This window comes from Colossoma macropomum, unplaced genomic scaffold (genome assembly GCF_904425465.1).
Source record: "Colossoma macropomum unplaced genomic scaffold, Colossoma_macropomum, whole genome shotgun sequence".
Classification (NCBI taxonomy): Eukaryota; Metazoa; Chordata; class Actinopteri; order Characiformes; family Serrasalmidae; genus Colossoma; species Colossoma macropomum.
In genome coordinates, this window is record NW_023494795.1 from 27,475,260 (window position 1) to 27,493,811 (window position 18,552).

The following is an 18,552-nucleotide window of genomic DNA, read 5'->3' on the forward strand; positions in this document are numbered from 1 at the left end:
CTGATTGTGACAGTTTTGACTGTTTATGAGGTCTTGCACGGTTGTTATGAGGTCTGTTTTTGTTTAATCTTTTTTTTAACTACAGTTTTGGAAACTTGTTTTTTCACTTAATTTCTTCAATTTTCTCTTCTTTATACAAGTTGAATACTTTACATCTGATCTCCCCACCGTTAAGGAACGCATCTTATCTTATTTCTTGAAAAATGAATAACATACTTAGTGTTTTTTTTGCCTAGAAATTAAATAAATGAAGGGTGGTCTCTAACTTTCACACTATAATGAAAGTGCCAGGAAGATAATGATGTCAGGTGTGTACAAACCGTTGGCATCTGAAATCAAAATTGACCTTCTTTTCAACTTCTTTCTCCTTCTTCCTGGTCTTACTAAGCATGATTCCTCACATATCATACAATTTCAAAGATTAAATTCTTCTTTTCCTGTAATATCTGATCAAACTGTAGTGACTTTTACTTGCCTCAAAAAATGCCTTCTGAGTTTTGTTTATATTACTGTGCACCAAAAATAATAATATATCAACATATTAATGTTTCACCTCCCCCTCCTGCTACTATATTAGGGGACTGTACAGAGCCCCTGTACACAACACGACCCTTTAGAGAAGGAAATTGTGTCATGATTTCTGACTTCAAGTGTTAAAATACATATTTCAGTTCCATCCACTTCATCAGACATCTCATTCCTTTCACTTGTTTTCTGTATCTTGCAAAAAAAGCTGTTGAATAAACATGACCTGCCATGTAAAGATATACTGTAGAACTCTGTTACCCTGGAAACAAAGGTTTACAGTATGTTTTGATTTGTTGACTTTCTATTTATCCATGTTCTCACCAGTTAAATGCATTTATCATTGGCCCAGACACTGTAAGACAGGCTGGTGTGCATGTTTTCCTTGTGAAAGGTAAGCAGTAATGCTGGCATTTAGGCCAGGAGAACAACAGGTGCTGCATGGCCAGCTGAGGCCTCACTCCCCTGGGGAATGTTCCATAAAGCGGGTGTTGATGAGGTCTCAGTGTGCCTCTGAGCTGGGACATTCAACTGCTGTTGCCAGGATACCAGCAGGTCATCTGTCACCCCAAAACTTTGCCGTCAACACACACGGCTGCCGAAACTGGCCTTGGGGCAAATCAAAGAACCATTTCTGGCCCAAGCTCTGAAACTCTGAGGCTCATATTTAATTTATTAATCACACAGGAGATGAGAATAGAATAGAGAATGTAATAAATCACTCTCTGAACCAACCATTGCTGTTTCAAATGTGGTGAATCTCTGTGAACTTCTCTAACCACTGAAAGTGTGGCCCCTGAACCTACATCGCCTTCGGTTCTGGCTGTGGCCACTGTGTCAGGGTTGATGGACTGTGAGCTTATGGGTCAGGAGATGTTTCACATGTGTCACAAGCAATTGGGTGGTCATCTGTAGATGCACAATAATTTGATCAGTGCTTTCCTTAAAGGCAAGTGGCAACTTCAACCTTCACGCTCACCTACAGTCCAGCCATGAGATTTGGCCTTGATGTGATCCACCCTTCACAGCCACCGATACAGATGGATTTCACTGAAGGCTGCTTTTCTACTGGCTATTAGCTCAGCTAAATGTAGTAAAGCTGTGAGTCCACTACAGAGTCTAAAAGGCTCTGACAGTATGACCTAACCTAGTTTTATGCCTTCAGTAGGTATATAACTGTATTCATTTGGCTTCATTTACTGACAAGCAAGACATTCAATGCTCCCAGTATTGCCCAGTCTTTTAAGTACTATGTAGCCAGACAGATCAACAGTCAGTTTGCATCAGTGATGGGAATAAATAGACTCCTGCATCAGAGTCCATCCCACTCAGCAGTGGAGGTGATTTCTACATGCAACACACTTTTTGTGTTATCATTATTTCAATACATTTTGTACAAGGTCAAAAACATATACAAGTACACCGATCAGCCATAACAGCCTTGTTTCTACACTCATTGTCCATTTTATCAGCTCCACTTACTATATAGGTGCACTTTGTAGTTCTACAATTACAGACTGAAGTCCATCTGTTTCTCTGCATACTTTGTTAGCCCCCTTTTACCCTGTTCTTCAGTGGTCAGGACCCCCATGGACCCTCACAGGGCAGGTGCTATTTGGGTGGTGGATCATTCTCAGCACTGCAGTAACACTGATGTGGTGGTGGTGTGTTAGTGTGTGTTGTGCTGGTCTGATGGATCAGACACAGCAGTGCTGCTGGAGTTTTAAACACCTCAGTGTCACTGCTGGACTGAGAATAGTCCACCAACCAAAAATATCAAGCCAACAGTGTCCTGTGGGCAGCGTCCTGTGACCACTGATGAAGGACTAGAGGATGACCAACACAAACTGTGCAGCAGCAGATGAGCTATTGTCTCTGACTTTACATCTACAAGGTGGACTGACAAGGTAGGAGTGTCTAATAGAGTGGACAGTGAGTGGACACAGTGTTTAAAAACTCCAGCAGCACTGCTGTGTCTGATCCACTCAGACCAGCGCAACAATAATCTAACTTTTTTAGATTATATTATATGCGCATAATGTGACGATCAAACTTACATATTTTTATGGCTTACATTTTTATTTTTAAATGACCTTCAATAAATGTGCTTAATATTGACTTAAGATGCCCAAAACTAGTCTTGGGACACCTCCATCATCACTTGTTCTTTTTGGAATTATTTAATTTGTTATTTTACCATATTCAAGTGTACAATATTTTAGCTATATTTTGACTTATCAATGAATACTTTGGTTCAAATGAACAATAACCAAGTAGTTAGTCACCTAACCTCCCATTTTACTTCCATACAATGTGGGGACACTACTACAACACGCATCATAGAAAACATAGAAAACTATTGAGTTGAATTAATCTGTCAGAATATTGTCTCTTGGTAATAATATATCTGTAACAAAGATTGCAGACATCCAAAATCAAATAAAAAAAAAATGTAATAAAAAAAGAGAAAAAATGTCTCATTCTGACCAGCCAAATGAAAACTTTAAGCTTTCATCCAAAAGAAGAGATCTGCAACATAATACTGACTTTAATACTGATAATAATAAAATACTAAACACTAACCTATATACATTAAGGAAACACTAATGTTTGTCCCACTGATGTTTGAGTACTTTAGTTTTCATTTTTGGGATCATTCTGAGTTTCAGATAGTAAACCTGGCTGTTATTGATGGCTGTTATAACTTTTCTGATGGATACAAAGGAGCTTGGAAAGTAAAAAATAAGCCAGACATGTCCTGTACTTAGAGTGTGTCCCACGACTACATTTGAGCAGCGTATGATCCAAAGTGACTGATTAACATGATACCTTTAAAGTGCTGCAGTAAAACCACTTCATTATTGATATGTTTGTAATGATATACAGTCTAGACTAACATCTTTCTTTGGGAGAACAATTTACATCAAACATCCATTATACTGTGCTGCTAATTTCTCTTTGTTTTAAATGCACTGTTTCTGCTATCTTGGGTGTTTTGAACCAGAAGTGACACGAACAGTTAGGCGGAACGTTTTTGTGATACTTTCAAGATACTTTAACCAGTCGCAAGTTAAAAATGTAGCAGGAGTGCATTTAGTACATGTTTCTGGTGACAAAGCCACTCACTCACATTTTATGTGCCCACATTTACATGAAATGTGGTTCAAACATAGTGGAAACACTGGTGCTGCAAATATGATATATTTTCATTTTTAACTGTAAATTAGTTCCACACTGTAGACTGTTAAACTGCACTGTTAACTTCTGAAAGCAGGCATCATTTCTGCAGGTTGTGGATAATTCCTGTTTACATCACCTCTAGTAAATTCGGTCAATACTTAAAATAAGCCTGGATCGGCTCTGATACTAGGTGGCAGCGAAAGGTGTTTTGCTGGTGTGTGCCTGTGCAGCAGCTATTTGGTCATTACTCCTCTGATTCTTCTGGACCTCTCATGACACAGTGAGCTTGCTGGGGCTATGTGGGGCTTCTCAGCTTCACTCTAGGTGAGTCTATTGTTTGTGACTTTGTTAGCATACATCACCCACTACGCTTTGAACCACCTCTGGCAGTCAGTAGGACCAAAATAGAACCACAACCTACATTTGTGAGTAGCATTCTAAAAAGGATGTGAACATTTTGTCACCGGTACCAATTTTACGTGCCTAAATTCATATAACTCTTATTACGTTAAAAATTAAACAATTACACTGCTTTAATAATTGGTATGACTGTCAGTCATATTGTCAGTTGTCAACCGCAGTTCATGAAATTCTCAACTGCCAAATTTCCACAACTCAAATAAAAAGCAGAACCTTCCAAATTACAAAACAAGCCACTTGTAAATACTCTATGTATTGTCTAATATGTGCTGCAGTAAGCGTGTTTTTTTTACTGTAAAAATGTCATTAAAAAAATGCAAAAAAAACACAAATACTGTATATCTTGAAAAATGTAGTTAGTTTCAAGAACAAAGTTTGGTTCCGTATTTTCCTCATTGTCCCCACTTTCCACATGGACTTATTCAATTCCATCACAAGCACATTTGATTTAACATAAAGAATAGCAAATAATACTGGGCTACCACAATGAGAGGTTTGGAAAGGTTTATGAAGAGGTTTATTCTGATACTAGCATTTTCCTGAAATAAAACACTTACTGCCCAAAACAATATGATCACTATCAAGCACTTATTGTAATCATTTGGCAGCCCTAGAGACTGTAGCTGCGTTCCAAAGCCTGGGCCGTAGCCGAGGTAGGCTATATTTCTCGGCTGCCACGTCATAGCAGGCTGTTCCAAAGTGAAGGACCCTTCATATACAGCCTAGAAATGCAGCCTACATTCAAAGTGATTTCAAGGATGCGCAAACGTTGTGAAGGAAAAAGAAGAGCCCCACGAAAATGACGGAAAATGGAGCTGTTGGAGCAGAGCTTGTTTTAAAATGCAAGTTGTTCACGTCCTTGAATTCATCTTCATAACCTTACATAAAAAGTGTAGAATGATTAATTAAAGCATTCATCCATATATCGTATTTTAATCAGAAGTATTTGTATACATGCAGTTTATCGTACTACATAAGCTTGTTGGCATATTAGCTACCATAGCAACAAACATAATGCAATGGGCTCAGAGAGGCGGGACCTTTTTCGTAACGTCACCACACTAGGCTACTAAGGAGGAGTTTTCAAAGGACAGTCCTACCGGAGACCTGCCCTACCTCGGCTGCAGTCTAGGCTTTGGAACGCAGCTATTATGAGTGTTTTATCAGTGGGATCTACACTGATGCCAGTATATCCAAGAAACTGTAATATTGTTTGCTCTAGCCAGCAATATACTGGACAGGCCCTATCACTGGTTTTAGACACGATTACAAATGAAAGCAAGCTTTGTCTCTGATTTTAGACTTGAAAAGAACTAAAGAAGACAGCATAGATATGCCAGGGTGTAGACATGTCAGCAATGTTGAAGGAAACAGTGTTATCTCACTGGCTTTGAGGAGGATCTCAGTGGCCTGCTGCTGAACTCTGTCTCTGGTGGCCTCCAGTTCGCACTCCGCTTCTTTCTGCCGGATGGCTATGATCTCCGCATCCTGAGTCACCTCATCCAGCTGTTTGTGGAGCTCCTGCAGACATACACACAAACCCATCAATCAAAGCAGCATCATCACTGAGCGACACGGCTGCTGTCTCATTCTCACTTTCCACTGATTTGCGTCTCTCATTCGGGCTGCCTTTCTTTATCTGATCACCGGCTACACTCTTGTCTCTCTCTGTCTGGCTATTTCCTTTTTCAATCCCTCGTCTCTCTACCTCACCCTTATTAATTGTGAATGCACACATTATCTCTTCCTCTTCTATTCTCTACGGCAATTTCCTCTGCTGCCCTCACTTTCCTTCTCTCCCTATTTTTCTCTCTATTGCTGTCATTTTCTCTCCTATTAATCAAATCATTGCTATCTATCTGCTCTCTCCCCTTTTTTCACTCTATCAGCCTCTCTCTCTCTTTGTCTCTGTTGTGCCATGCTGTATTACCCTTTCCACTCTCCTCACTGGCACATGCACACTCTCATTCACACAGACTGCGTATTCTGGAGAAGTGAAGATGAGCAGACACGTCCTCATCTCTAATTAGACAGTTTTTATAGCACACTGCGAGTGTTGTCTCCGCTCAGCTGCTCATTATTCATGAAATAATACACATCTAGTTTTATAGTTCACAAAAGGGTCCATTCTTAAATAGAACACTGCAGTGGAACTGAATGCACATGAATTCCTATTCGTCTTCATTCTCTTTGCTGGACAAAAAAGCCATTTTGTCTGGATGCTGTGGTATATTATGCAGGTCACTGTTAACCCCCTGAATGGCCAGTACCTGCCATTCATTTCTGTTTTCTAACTTAAAGGGCAATTCTACCATTTTTCAAACTTTCTGTATAATTCAATCTTTGGGAAGTTCATTCAGAGTAGTTTCAAGTAAAATGTTCCATTCAAGAAAAACTGACACAGTCATACTGTTTTTTACAGCAAGAGGCTTCAGTCATGGAGGATTTTAGCATTTTCTAAACCTTTTAAAGTATGCATATGATACAGTTGTATGCAAAGGTTTGCGCACCCCTGGTCAAATGATATATTTTCTTGAGTTAAAATAAGTTAATACGTCCTCTACAGAGAACGCACTTTGGTACATTTAAACAAACAATTACATATTGAGAATTATCATATTAAGAAAAGCAATTAAACACAAAATGTGGCCTGTGCAAAAAAATTGGGCACATTCTGTATTTTATATTTAATTAATGTAAGCTCTGGGTATCTGGAGACATTTCTGATGGAAATGTGTAATAGCACGCAACGTGTGGAAGAACATCTTGTAACGTGGGTTGTGCTTCAGAGCCCTTACCCATGCAGATGAATCTGGTGACTGCGAGTGCATTAAAACAGTACTTACAGAGAACTCCCACAAAAATCCAACCCGACGCCTCTGACTTTTAAATTACAATTTCAGGGTTTACAGGGTGACTCACAGCAGCACATGAACGTCATATTTTAGTATTTCTTTCTCTTTACTCAGTAATCCTACTTGATTCAATCTTAACAACAAAACTTGCATAGTGCAGCTTTAAACTCAGCACCTAAATAGAAATTATGCACTAAAATCTGTAGAAAAATGCAGAGTTTGTACTCTGTAGTGGTGACTTATTTTCACTAACAAAATCAAGAAAGCATGTCATTTGACTGGGGATGTTCAAACTGCTGCTTACAACTGTGCATATGAAATAGCCACTCATTGGCTGGAACTGGCTTATGAAAATTGGAAGCTGAGTTCACTCTGTAAAATAATTAAGTGATTTCATGTGAACAGTGCATTCACACAATGAAAACAATGTTACCGAATTACTGCAAGTAATAGATGCACACTGATGAAGCTTATTTTGTATAGCTATAACAAAATACACCTCTTTATAAATGTAAAAAAATCTCTCTTTATAGTCAAATTTAAGCAAATGGGACAAATGTACTGTAAAGAACAATACTTCAAGTTCATTGTGTCACGCATCCCTCCGGCTCTGAGACGCTCACGAACTCAACCTCCCAGAACCCTCTGATCGATGACTCTTCTCAGCGCTCCAATCATCGATTTCATTCTCCTACTAATCTTGTACACCTGTTCTGTCATGTGTCTATTTAGATTTAGTATAAAGCCCGGGCTTTTAGATGAGTTGCTTTGCAAGGTATTGCTTCTTCGAGTGAGAGCAACTGAGTATTTTTCTGATTGTCTCCTTATTACTGTTTTGTCTGCCTGGAATTTTTCGACTCTGTCTGCTTGTCTCTGCCCCTTTGGATTTGGTGGCCTGGTTGTAATGATTTTTCTTTTCTGTCTTTGGATTTTTTCAGATTTGATCTCTGCCTGTTTCACGAGTTTTGCTCAAGCCCTTGACATTAAAGCCTCTCCTTTTGATTTTTACCGCAAGCGTCAGATTCCGTCACACATTGAACATCAAATAGTAAGTTAACAGAACAGTTATTGTGTATTTTACTTTCTGTTGACTCATTTTTTAAAGTACAATAAAATTTAAATTTTAAGGCAGCCAGATTACTTACATTTTTAAGTAAAAACTTTAAAGGAGTTTTAAAGTGTGTGATAAATCACAATTAACTAATACTATGTGATTGGGATTAATTATTGTAATAGTTTAAATTACAATACGCTTTTGTTATTGACAGTGATAACTGAGACTAAGAGTTAAGCAACACTTATGAGATTGCAGTCTTTCGTTTAGAGAGTTGAAGGCAAAGTTCAATGAGCAAAGCAGCACCACAGTGTTCGTCTTGCCAAGTTGGACTCTAGCGTGTGTTATTGGGTTTAAAGCAACACATTGATCTGCTCCCCTGCCCCTAGTGTCTGCTGATTGATGAGGAGTCGAGAGGCACAGCTGAAAGGTGGCAATGACCACCATGCCATTGCTCACGACTTCCCCTGAGGATTGCGCGAGCTTCTGATTGGTCCACGTCTGGAGAGAGTGGCTCCAGGTGTGCTGAGACCAGATGAGTTTAAGCAAACACTGCGCTTCATTCAGCAAACCTGTTTGTGTTGTTCTTTCCTAATAAAAGCTGCGCCAGTTCTTAACGCACAGCTGCTTCAACCATCACCATCCGTACATTTCTCCATCTGATCAACATGGATTAACCAAAACTGACCGGGATGTGCCCCTGAGGACAAGCCCATTATGAGACACAGACTTTGAAAATGTCACAGTGACTCCAAATCGATTCTATTAAAAGAGCAGCTTTCTGCAGAGTGAATACAGCTGCAGAGTGAGGCAGCTGCTTTGTCTTCGCCAGAAAGTACGCTTGAATATGGCTGCCCAAGAGAGCTGTAGGATTCTTTGAGCACTTTTTATAATACTGTGTCATTTACAACAACAGAGACTGTAAAACTTGTTTTATAGGTTTCGAAGCTTTATCTGAATGATTCATCCTTTTTTTTCCTTTTCTCCATTCGTTCTAATGCAGCTCTACACCCCCCTCCACTAATTACAGGCATAAATACACCTCCATTTATAATCTAAATTCAGAAACAGGTTCCAGGGATTTCATGGCTGCTCACTTATTAAAGGGTGACTTTGTGTTGACTAAGAACAAATTAGGGACGCATCTGTGCACTGCACCTTTTGAAATGTGGCTGGATTCATAAGCGTAAGATCAAACATGCAACACAGCCCAGATAAAAATACAAACCCATGATCACATTTTCATATTTACCACACATCAACACTAAATATATTTTATTAATCATTGTACACAGCACGCTGTTATTGTTATTTGCATATTGTATTGTATATTTGTGTTATTATTTATTATAGGGTATATTTGTGTGGTATTCGTGTTTGTGTTATTATTCATAGGAAATATTTATGAAATGGTAAATGGATTGGAGCTGGTGAAGCTCTGCTTAGGCACCAGGCATGTGATAGGTCAATGTTAGTGGTAATCATTAATAACTGTAGTCATATTTTAATAATAGAATAATATGCATTTCAGTAAATAAAGCATTACTAATGGTATTATTGTTAGTAATGAATACATTGTGCCAATTAACTAAGTGCCGGATGCCCCCACCTGCCTGTCTAAACTCCAAAGCACATATCTCTCAATCAAGAGTCCTGAACTGTCATACTCCTTGTACCTCCATCATGTATAATGGTATCATGAACAATGACTGGTCAGCTTAAGTTAACAGCCACCTTCCATCAGCTCCCACATAGCTGTCTCTCACCATTACAGTGTACGTACACTCTCAGGTCTTTGGCAGCTCTTTGGAAAGATGGTTAAGTCACGAAAGGAAAGAGACTTTATCTATTTTTCTTATTCAATGTATGCATGAGTGGTGTAGCTAGTATTTCTCTGTGTGGTTGGGGGGGGGTGGATCTACCACTAGCCTACTTTATTGTAAGTTAGCTAACTCATCATTACCAAAATAAAAAAAGGAATATTGAACCAAACATATAGTTGCTTAGCTCGCATTCAACTGCTTACCATTAGTAACTATAACAGCTGACAGCACACCACAGCGAGTAAAGACTGATTAATCAGAATCCTACTTGCAATAACTCTTCTCTTGGTTTAGCCTTTGTGCATGACAGCTTTTCATTTTGTACTTGAAATCTGGGGCGCTTGGCTTCAACATGAGGGAGCCTAGGTCCCTCCCGGCTTCCCATAACTACGCCCCGGTGTGTACAGCTTAACATTAATCCTACACGAAAAAAACAAAAACGAAGAAGCGCTTCAGAGGTCACAAAAATGAAGCAAAAAGACAGATGCTCCTGGGGCATGGGTGCAGCAAACTTAGAGTAACAATTCCATGCTGGGAATGACAAAAACCAGAAAAGCCATCCATCCACAAGGCATGTGCAAAGTAAGTCCCAGAGCAAAGGAATTTTTGACATTTTTTGTGTCCTGATGGAAGCCTGAGAAGGCCACAACACACTGGCACATTTTTATACATATTGCCATGTTTCAGTAAAGGCTTTTCTTATACTTCTCTTAAGATGGTGTTCCCAGGAATTCCTTTGCTCTGGGATTTATTTTGCACATGCCATGTGGATGGGGATGGATTTTTCTGGTTTTTGCCATTTCCAGCGTGGAACTGTTATCATGATTCATCCTACATTTTCCTGCAGTATCTCTGTCTTTAATATTCAGTGACACAGCCAACATGAGCTGTCTCTGTTCCTCTTTGCCTGTCTCAGTAGTTTCTCAAACTGGCAGAAAGAATTTGCACAGCTTTCCTGTTCATTTCTATCTGGATATAGCATACATATTTGTAGATTACATCAACTTAGCTCTAGTATATAGTTAACCTGCTAACTGTTAATATGTGAATTACTAAGATGTTTATTAAAGGTGCACTATGTAAGATGTGGGAATTTGGATGACTGAGAGTGCACTGAAAGACCTCAAAGACCTCTCTCACGTGCCTTTCGAGGATGTAAATGAATCATCTACTATTGTCATCATATCTTCATTGGTACAATGTTGATTTTGTATTTGAAACACTGAGCTGTACCTTCTTTTTGAGCTTGTGCGTGTGATGTTAATATGTAAAGATGTATGATGTAGTCTGAAAAACTACTGCAAAATCTGACCCGACACATCTGGCTTTATAGGGCAACTCCCAGCAGTGGACAGACACCATATTTAATGTGCTTTTCCTCCTGACTCCTGACTTTCTGTCAATTCTAACAAAAAAAATCTGACATAGTCCAGCTTTAAAGAAAAGTTTGCTCTTTAAAAAAAAAAAAAGGCAGCAAAGCCCTGCCTACCATTAAAGGGCTTTAGTTCAAGTGCCCTTCTGACCAGTGTAATTACACCCTTGAGAGAAGAACTGAGTGGAAAATAAAAAGAGAGCTAATTGGCTCTACAGTGCATAAATAAACTTTTTCAATCAATAATAAATAAATAAATGTACTAGAAAGTGTTACCAGCCTTAATTAATATCAACTCAAATTAACCCCTTACTTAGATCAAACTGTGGATTATGTGCAACTTAACTCCATAAGATCAAAGTATTTAGTTTTGCTTTGTCTCTGACACATACTTCTACTTCCCTTGTCTCTTGAATTTAATCTGAAATTCCTGAGGATTAAAGGATCGCCCTTGAAAAAAAAGATAAAATAAGCGGTGTGTGCAGACGATGTGGAGCACCATACCTCCTAATTACAGCAAATTCCACACACTAAACATGAGCTGTAGTGATTGTGACTCTCATCTTAAAGTGCTCTTTGGTGATTTACATAGAACACAGTCTCCCAAACGGCAGGCAACAAAGTCTTACAAGAACGAAACTGTTACCTTGATGTTGTTCTCTGCTGCGGAGAGAGTAGCCTGTAGTTTGTGGGATTTCTCTCGGCTCTCCCTGGCCTCCTCCTGGACCCTCTGCAGCTCAGAGCGCAGCTTGCCCAGCGTCTTCTGCAGCGCTGCCTCTTGCGCTTGGAACTCCTTCCTCAGCTCTGCCTCTGTCTTCTTCCAGGCCAGAAGGTTCTCCGCAGTCATCTGCTGTGTGCGCTTCATGGCCTCCAGCTCACGCTCGTAGAAGGCCTGGGCCTTGTTCAGCTTGGCCTCATACTCCTCCACCAGACGCTTCTTGTCCTGTTTCAGCTCCTCCACCCTCTCCGTCAGAGCCTCTACCTCTTGCTTGTGCAGCTGGCTGAGCTTCTCCTGGTCTTTACTGTAGTTGGCATTCTGGCTCTGATGAGAACGAAGCAGCTCTTGGACCTGCAATGAAAACCAGTTTGAGATGTGGAACATGTAATTAGGAACTGTAGGCCCAGGACTGAACTCAGGGGCTGGATTCTCAAAGCATTTAACCCACTAGGACCTTCATATCTTCCCAGCCTCGGTCATAACGGGCTGCTGCAGTGATTCTTAAAACATTTCAGGTGCTGTTTGTGTTAGCAGTAAAAAGAATACAATTTTTTGTCATCATATATTAGTTTTTAAAGAGCACATTTAACAAAGCCTTTACAAGGTAAAAGTGATTCAAATAACAGTAAAATAAACTGTCATAATACAATTCAAAATAAACAATAACACACAGTTACATATTTGGCACAGTCAACATTTTTTTTTCCTCCAATATGTTAAATTCTGCAAATAAACAGTAATTGTGCATTAAAATATGCAGAAGTGTGTTCACTGTAGAAGATGTGTTAACTTATTTTCACTTGGACAAAACATGTCATTTTTGACAAAATCAACAAAATGTAATTTTATCAGGAATGCTCAAACTTTTGCAGGCAACTATGTATGACAAAAATAGTAATGTAAGATGAATATACACGGTGATTCAAAAAGACTCATCTGATTTCAAAATGATTTATTTCACTTGTAAATCATTACAGAACAGTGCAGTAAATTGTAAATGGTGTAAGTGAGCTTAAAGTTTATTATGTAATTTTACAAGTGCTCAATATGAACCTCCTCCAGCGGTACGGACAACATCAATGTTATAATCAAATTCATCCCATACTCGATTCATCATGTCGGGTGTCACTGCACTCACATCTTTCAACGCGATTTTGGAGATCATCCAGTGTTGTGGAACCAACATCGAATGCTCTGAGCTGTTGAAGGTTCTCAGCCGCCAAAAATCACTCTGCACTGTTATGATGGATTCACTCTTATTGAAGTGGAGAACGCAAAATGCTTTCTGCTAAGGGGTCACCATCTCCTCGCAGACTGAAGGGAGCCGTCTTCCGGTGACAGTCAGAAACTCTATGACCCCCTCTTTCAATTGGTATGTAACTGGTTCCTAGGCGCCTCACGGTTGTAAAACATATGGCGCTTTGAAATTAGATTAATCTTTTTGAATCACTCTGTAAGTTCTCGCCATTGTTCACACTAGGCAGAAGGTAATGACGTACCATGTGGACTCACTTTCATCCTATTGGCTGTGTGCATATAGAAAAGCACTGTCATTGGCAAAGAGTACAACAGGTGACATGCAGCCTTCCCAAGTTCCATCCTTCTTTTGAGAATGAGCCATATCAAAAGTCACTAGAGTAGTCCTAGGTTGAAAGGGACATAAGGCCATTGAGAATCTGGCCCAGGTTGTAACTAGGACTGTTCCATTCGTCTAACCATGTATATCTCAACCTTTCTTAAGCCTCCTGCCAAAAAGGAGGATGTACCTTGATATTCATGCATTTGTTCTGAAATGGCTTATGATGAAGCCATGGTTTTGACTATACAGCCATTATTCAACGCAATGAAAGACAAATGCAAATAAATTGTTGCAAACGTTAAAAATGTTAAATGCAATAAAAACAATGAAATACAAAATAACTGTATAATGCAAAATAAAATAAATACAGTAAAATAGAAAATTAGAAATATTCTATCACTACTATCACTGCTATGCTGATGACACTCAACTTATGCTTTCCTTACCACCTTCTGATGCTCAGGCTTGCAGTTGCATCTCAGCATGTCTGACTGACATCTCTTCATGGATGGCAGCTCACCATCTGAAGCTCAGTCCTAGCAAGTCAATTATCGGTCATATTGCGAACCTAACGTGGTCATGCAGGTTTCTCCTGTACTACATCCGGAGGATTCAACCCTTTCTCACTCAAGAGGCCACCCAGGTGCTAGTTCAGTATCTTGTCATCTCAAGGCTTGACTACTGCAACTCGCTCTTGGCTGGTCTTCCTATGCAGGCCACCAAACCCCTGAAACTCATTCAGAATGCAGCAGATCGGCTTGTCTTCAATCTTCCTAAGTTCAATCACGTCACTCCACTGCTGTGCTCCCTTCACCGGCTTTCTGTAGCTGCATGCACCAGATTTAAAACCCTGATGCCTACAAAGCCAAAAAGTGACAGCCCCTTCCTACCTAATGGCAGTGATCAAAACTCAAACTGTACCTCAAGCCCTTTGGGCTTTAAGTACAGCTCGGCTTGATCCGCCATCCTTCAAGATGCATGGAAGACAAGCATCAAGACTTTTCTCTGTCCTGGCACCCAGGTGGTGGAACGAACTCCCATTGGCTGTGCAAACAGCAGAGTATCTTGCCGTCTTCAAACGCAGACTGAACACACATCTCTTTATACAGCACTAAAGTGAGCACTGAGTTAAGTACTTACTGTATTGTGTTGTACTGTACTTATTGAAATGTATTGTACTGTGCTGTGTTTAACTGTGTTTCTTTTCTTTAGGTATCAACATGGGCTTTTGTTTCTAGCAATATCTGAGCTCAGGACTAGTTTTCTCTCTAACCTATTTGTAGGTAGCAAACATACTTCCTCTGAGTAGACAACAAAACACTTGTAACTCGCTCTGGATAAGAGCGTCTACTCAATGCTGTAAATGTAAATACTAATGCATTTTTTTTAAATAAAAAAAGTCTTGTTTTTTTTCTCTGTATTTATACTTGCCAAGATAAACAGTGTGTATAGTGTATTTTTTCCCATTTTTCTCCCTGTTTTCTTCATGTTATATTAAACAAACACCAATAATAATAATGACAGAAAAAAACAAAAATATTTTCATTAATATGCAAAATAATAATAATTATAGTGGTTTTTGGGGAATTCTAAATCCACCCCATTTCACCTAAGGATATTTGAAACAGCCCAGTTTTCTTGATGCACCAGAGCTGAGATGTGCTTTCCTCATGTGCTGACACCTGAAGCTGTGTTGTCTGATGCTGCACTGAAGAGTTCAGTGACTTTCAGGCCCAATCCTATTTCTTCTTTTTACCCCTACCCCTGGTTTCAAGTGTCACCTAACCCCTTGGAACTGAGTTACAAGGGGTAGTGGTTGAAACCTTAACCTACGAAATGGGACCCTCAAATAAAAAAAAAAACAAAACAAAAACACTGCTTCATTAACAGGCTGCTAGCAGTGTTCTGCAGGCAACCTGGCCCGTCTTCAATGACGGCAGAGAAGGGAAAAGTTCAGCGACCTCACTGCTGGGCTTTAGCTACATTTAGGGCATCATATGCTTTCAAAGAGGGGGGATAAGACAATTACTTATTATCGCCGACCGCTAATTCTTTGGTGATACAAAGCTGAGGTCAGCTATTCGCTATCTTCTTGTTCGAATTTTCCCGTTCCACCTTAAATGGTGCAGCAGTTACATTCTGGTGCTTCAGGCGTCAATACTGCCGGACTATTTAAGGTGGAACAGGAAAGTTCGTTAGCTAGCTAGCGAAACATTAGCATGCTAATAGCGATTTCTTATGCTTGTTATGAAGAAAACAACCATAATACATTGAAATGACATTAAACTAAGACAATACAACGGTTATCATAATTTTTAACGGAGAAAATGCTTACATTTGTGGATTTGTTTGGTCGCTCGCGCAGCCATCTTGCTGGTTTTTCTTTTTTCTCATTACACTCCATTTGAAGTGTGCCTCTGAAAAACCTCCACCCTCTGAAAAAGCCCTACCCCTCTATCTCAACAAAAATTGGGACACCCTACCCCTGGACATGAATGCGCAAAACAGAGGGGTAAGGGCTAAGTGGTAGGGGTAAGGTGTGAAATAGGATTGGGCCTAAATGTGGCACTGTGCCATAAGTAAGTTTGTAAAATTTCTGCCCTGCTACATCTTCCCTAGTAAACTGTAAGTGCTACTATTTTCAAATGTCTTGTCTATTTTCAAGGGCCTAGGAACAACATCTCAGCCAAAAAGCAGCAGACCAGACAAACTCTGCTGAAGCAAGTAAAGGGTAAAAATCTATCCCATCACTCATCACTCATTACAAACTGCTTCTGGAAGCAACACGAGCACAAAAACTGTGCGTCGGTAGCTTAATGAAATGAGTTTCCATAGCCAAGCAGCTGCACACAAGCCTAAGATGCCAAGCGTTGGCTGGGGTGGTGTAAAGCACGCTGCCACCAGACTCAGCAGTGGAAATGTGTTCTCTGGAGTGATAATTCTCGCTTCACTATCTGGCAGTCTGATGGATGAATCTGGGCTTGGCAGATGCCAGAAGAACACTACCTACCAGAATGCATAGAGCCAAAGGTAAGGATTGGTGGAGGAAAGATAATGACCTGGGGCTGTTTTTCAGGGTTTGGACCCCTTAGTTCCAGCAAAGGGTAATGTTAATGCAACAGCATTAGTCATTTTAGACAAGTATATGTTTCCAACTTCATGGCAACAGTTTGGGGAAGATCCTTTCCTGTTCCCACATTACTGTGCCTCTGTGCACAAAGCAACCTTCATAAAGATATGGCTTGATGAATTTGGTGTGGTAAAAACCCCAGAGGCCTGCAAAGAGTCCTGACCTCAACCTCACTCAACACCTTGAACTGGAATGGCGACTGTGAGACAGGCCTACTTGTCTCACAGCGATACCTGACCTCAGAAATTGTGTATTTAATTGAATGGGCACAAATTCGAAAATCTCATGCAAAGCCTTCCCAGAAGAATGGAGGCTGTTATAGCCGCAAAGGAGGGCATAGGCAACTCCACATTAACGCTGATGGTTTTGGAATAGGATATCCTACAAGCTCATATAGGTGTGATGGCCAGGTGTCCATGTACTTTTGGCCATATAGTGGATTCAAAATTCAAAATGGGCATATATTTTTCAAAAAACAATAAAATTCCTCTGTTTCAACATTTGATATGTTGTCTTTAAAGCATTTTCAATGAAATATAGGGTTTCAATGATTTGCACATCATTGCATTTTGTTTTTATTTACATTTTTCACAGCGCCCAACTTCTTTCGAAATGGAGCTGTACGATAAATGTGGTATTTATAAGAATGATACTTTATGAACATAAAAGTTAGTTTATGTTCACATGCGGGAATGTTAGTGTCTTGCTCTGGTTTGCATGAAATAAACCAGTCAAGGAACAACATCTTTTTCAAGTGGCCTAATTCTAGGTTACATAGTGGTTTTTATGGGCAAAGACACTTAATCTCTTTTATGTCTACCTAAGAGTTTTCCACGGTACTATATAACATGAACTAGGACAGCGCTAATAAAAATACAAGCTGTCTCACCTTCTTGCACACAGGAACCCTCTGGTTTCTAATTGGTTTTGCAGTGGCTGTCCAAACCTATTCTCTTTGGTACCACTTTACTGGGATTGGTGCAGAGTCAATTATACCATTAAAAAGCTGCTAAACATACTTGCTAAGCTACACAACTGGCTTCACATGCTGTAGCTCAGAGGTTCCCAACATGGTTCTTAGGGCCACCCAGACAGTCCACATTTTTCCTTCGTCATATGTTGAGTTGGGTTGGAGCAAAAATGCCGACCGTCTGGGGGGCCCCGAGGATCAGTTTGGGAACCACTTTTGTAGCTGACTGGCCATGCTGTTACCTCTTGCCGGTGTGCGGTGCGGAGCTCCTCCAGGGCTTGCCTCTTCTCCTGCTCAAACTGGGCCTGCACCTGTCCAAAGGAACGGAGTTTCTCTTCGAAAGATCGGCGCATCTCCTCCACCTCGCGGGACATGGTTACCACCCGCTGTGTGTGCTGCGCCTCTGTGCACAGCTGCATGTCCTCTACGCGTTGCCTGTACGACTCAAACTCAGCCAGCGCCTGCCGCTTCATCCGCTCGTGCAGCTCCAGGGACTCCTCCAGAGACTGGATGCGCCTCTTCAGGTCCATCTCGTCACTGATCTTGCTCTTGTACTGCATGATCTTCTCCCGCGTCTCCGACAGGATCTGCTGCACCTCCTCCTCGTGCGCCTCCTTCAGCGTCTGGATGGCCGCCTCATGCTCGTCGTTCTTTGTGTTGAGTGCATAGATCACCTGGTTGAGAAGAAGAGAAAATCGGATAAACAAGTGTCCAGAGACTGTCTCTGCTAGAAAGACCTTTATGTTACCAGGGTCCAACTGAGGGCTACATGTTTTTTTTTTTACAGAGTAAAAGGTTGAGGAGAATCAGCATGGAACAAATGTCATATCAAAGGTTAAGTAAATCCTATTGCTGACTCAGGACATTTGTCCTGAGTTTGTTCACATGAAGACACGCAGCTGCCTAGCAGACAAGGGACTCAGTGA

General features: G+C 40.3%; 1 protein-coding gene across 2 annotated transcripts in view; it reads right to left on the reverse strand.

Moving 5' to 3' along the window:
* Positions 1-18,296, reverse strand: part of fam184a (family with sequence similarity 184 member A) — a 128,911-nt gene extending 110,615 nt beyond the window's left edge. For both annotated transcript variants that reach the window (XM_036582090.1, XM_036582091.1), the window contains exons 1-3: positions 17,869-18,296; positions 11,876-12,298; positions 5,511-5,646 (exon numbers count right to left, since the gene is read on the reverse strand). In XM_036582090.1, the coding sequence (XP_036437983.1) occupies positions 5,511-5,646; positions 11,876-12,298; positions 17,869-18,186 (877 nt within the window). In that variant the 5' untranslated portion in view covers positions 18,187-18,296. The remainder of the gene's footprint in view (positions 1-5,510; positions 5,647-11,875; positions 12,299-17,868) is intronic.
* Between the last annotated feature and the right edge of the window lie 256 nt (positions 18,297-18,552).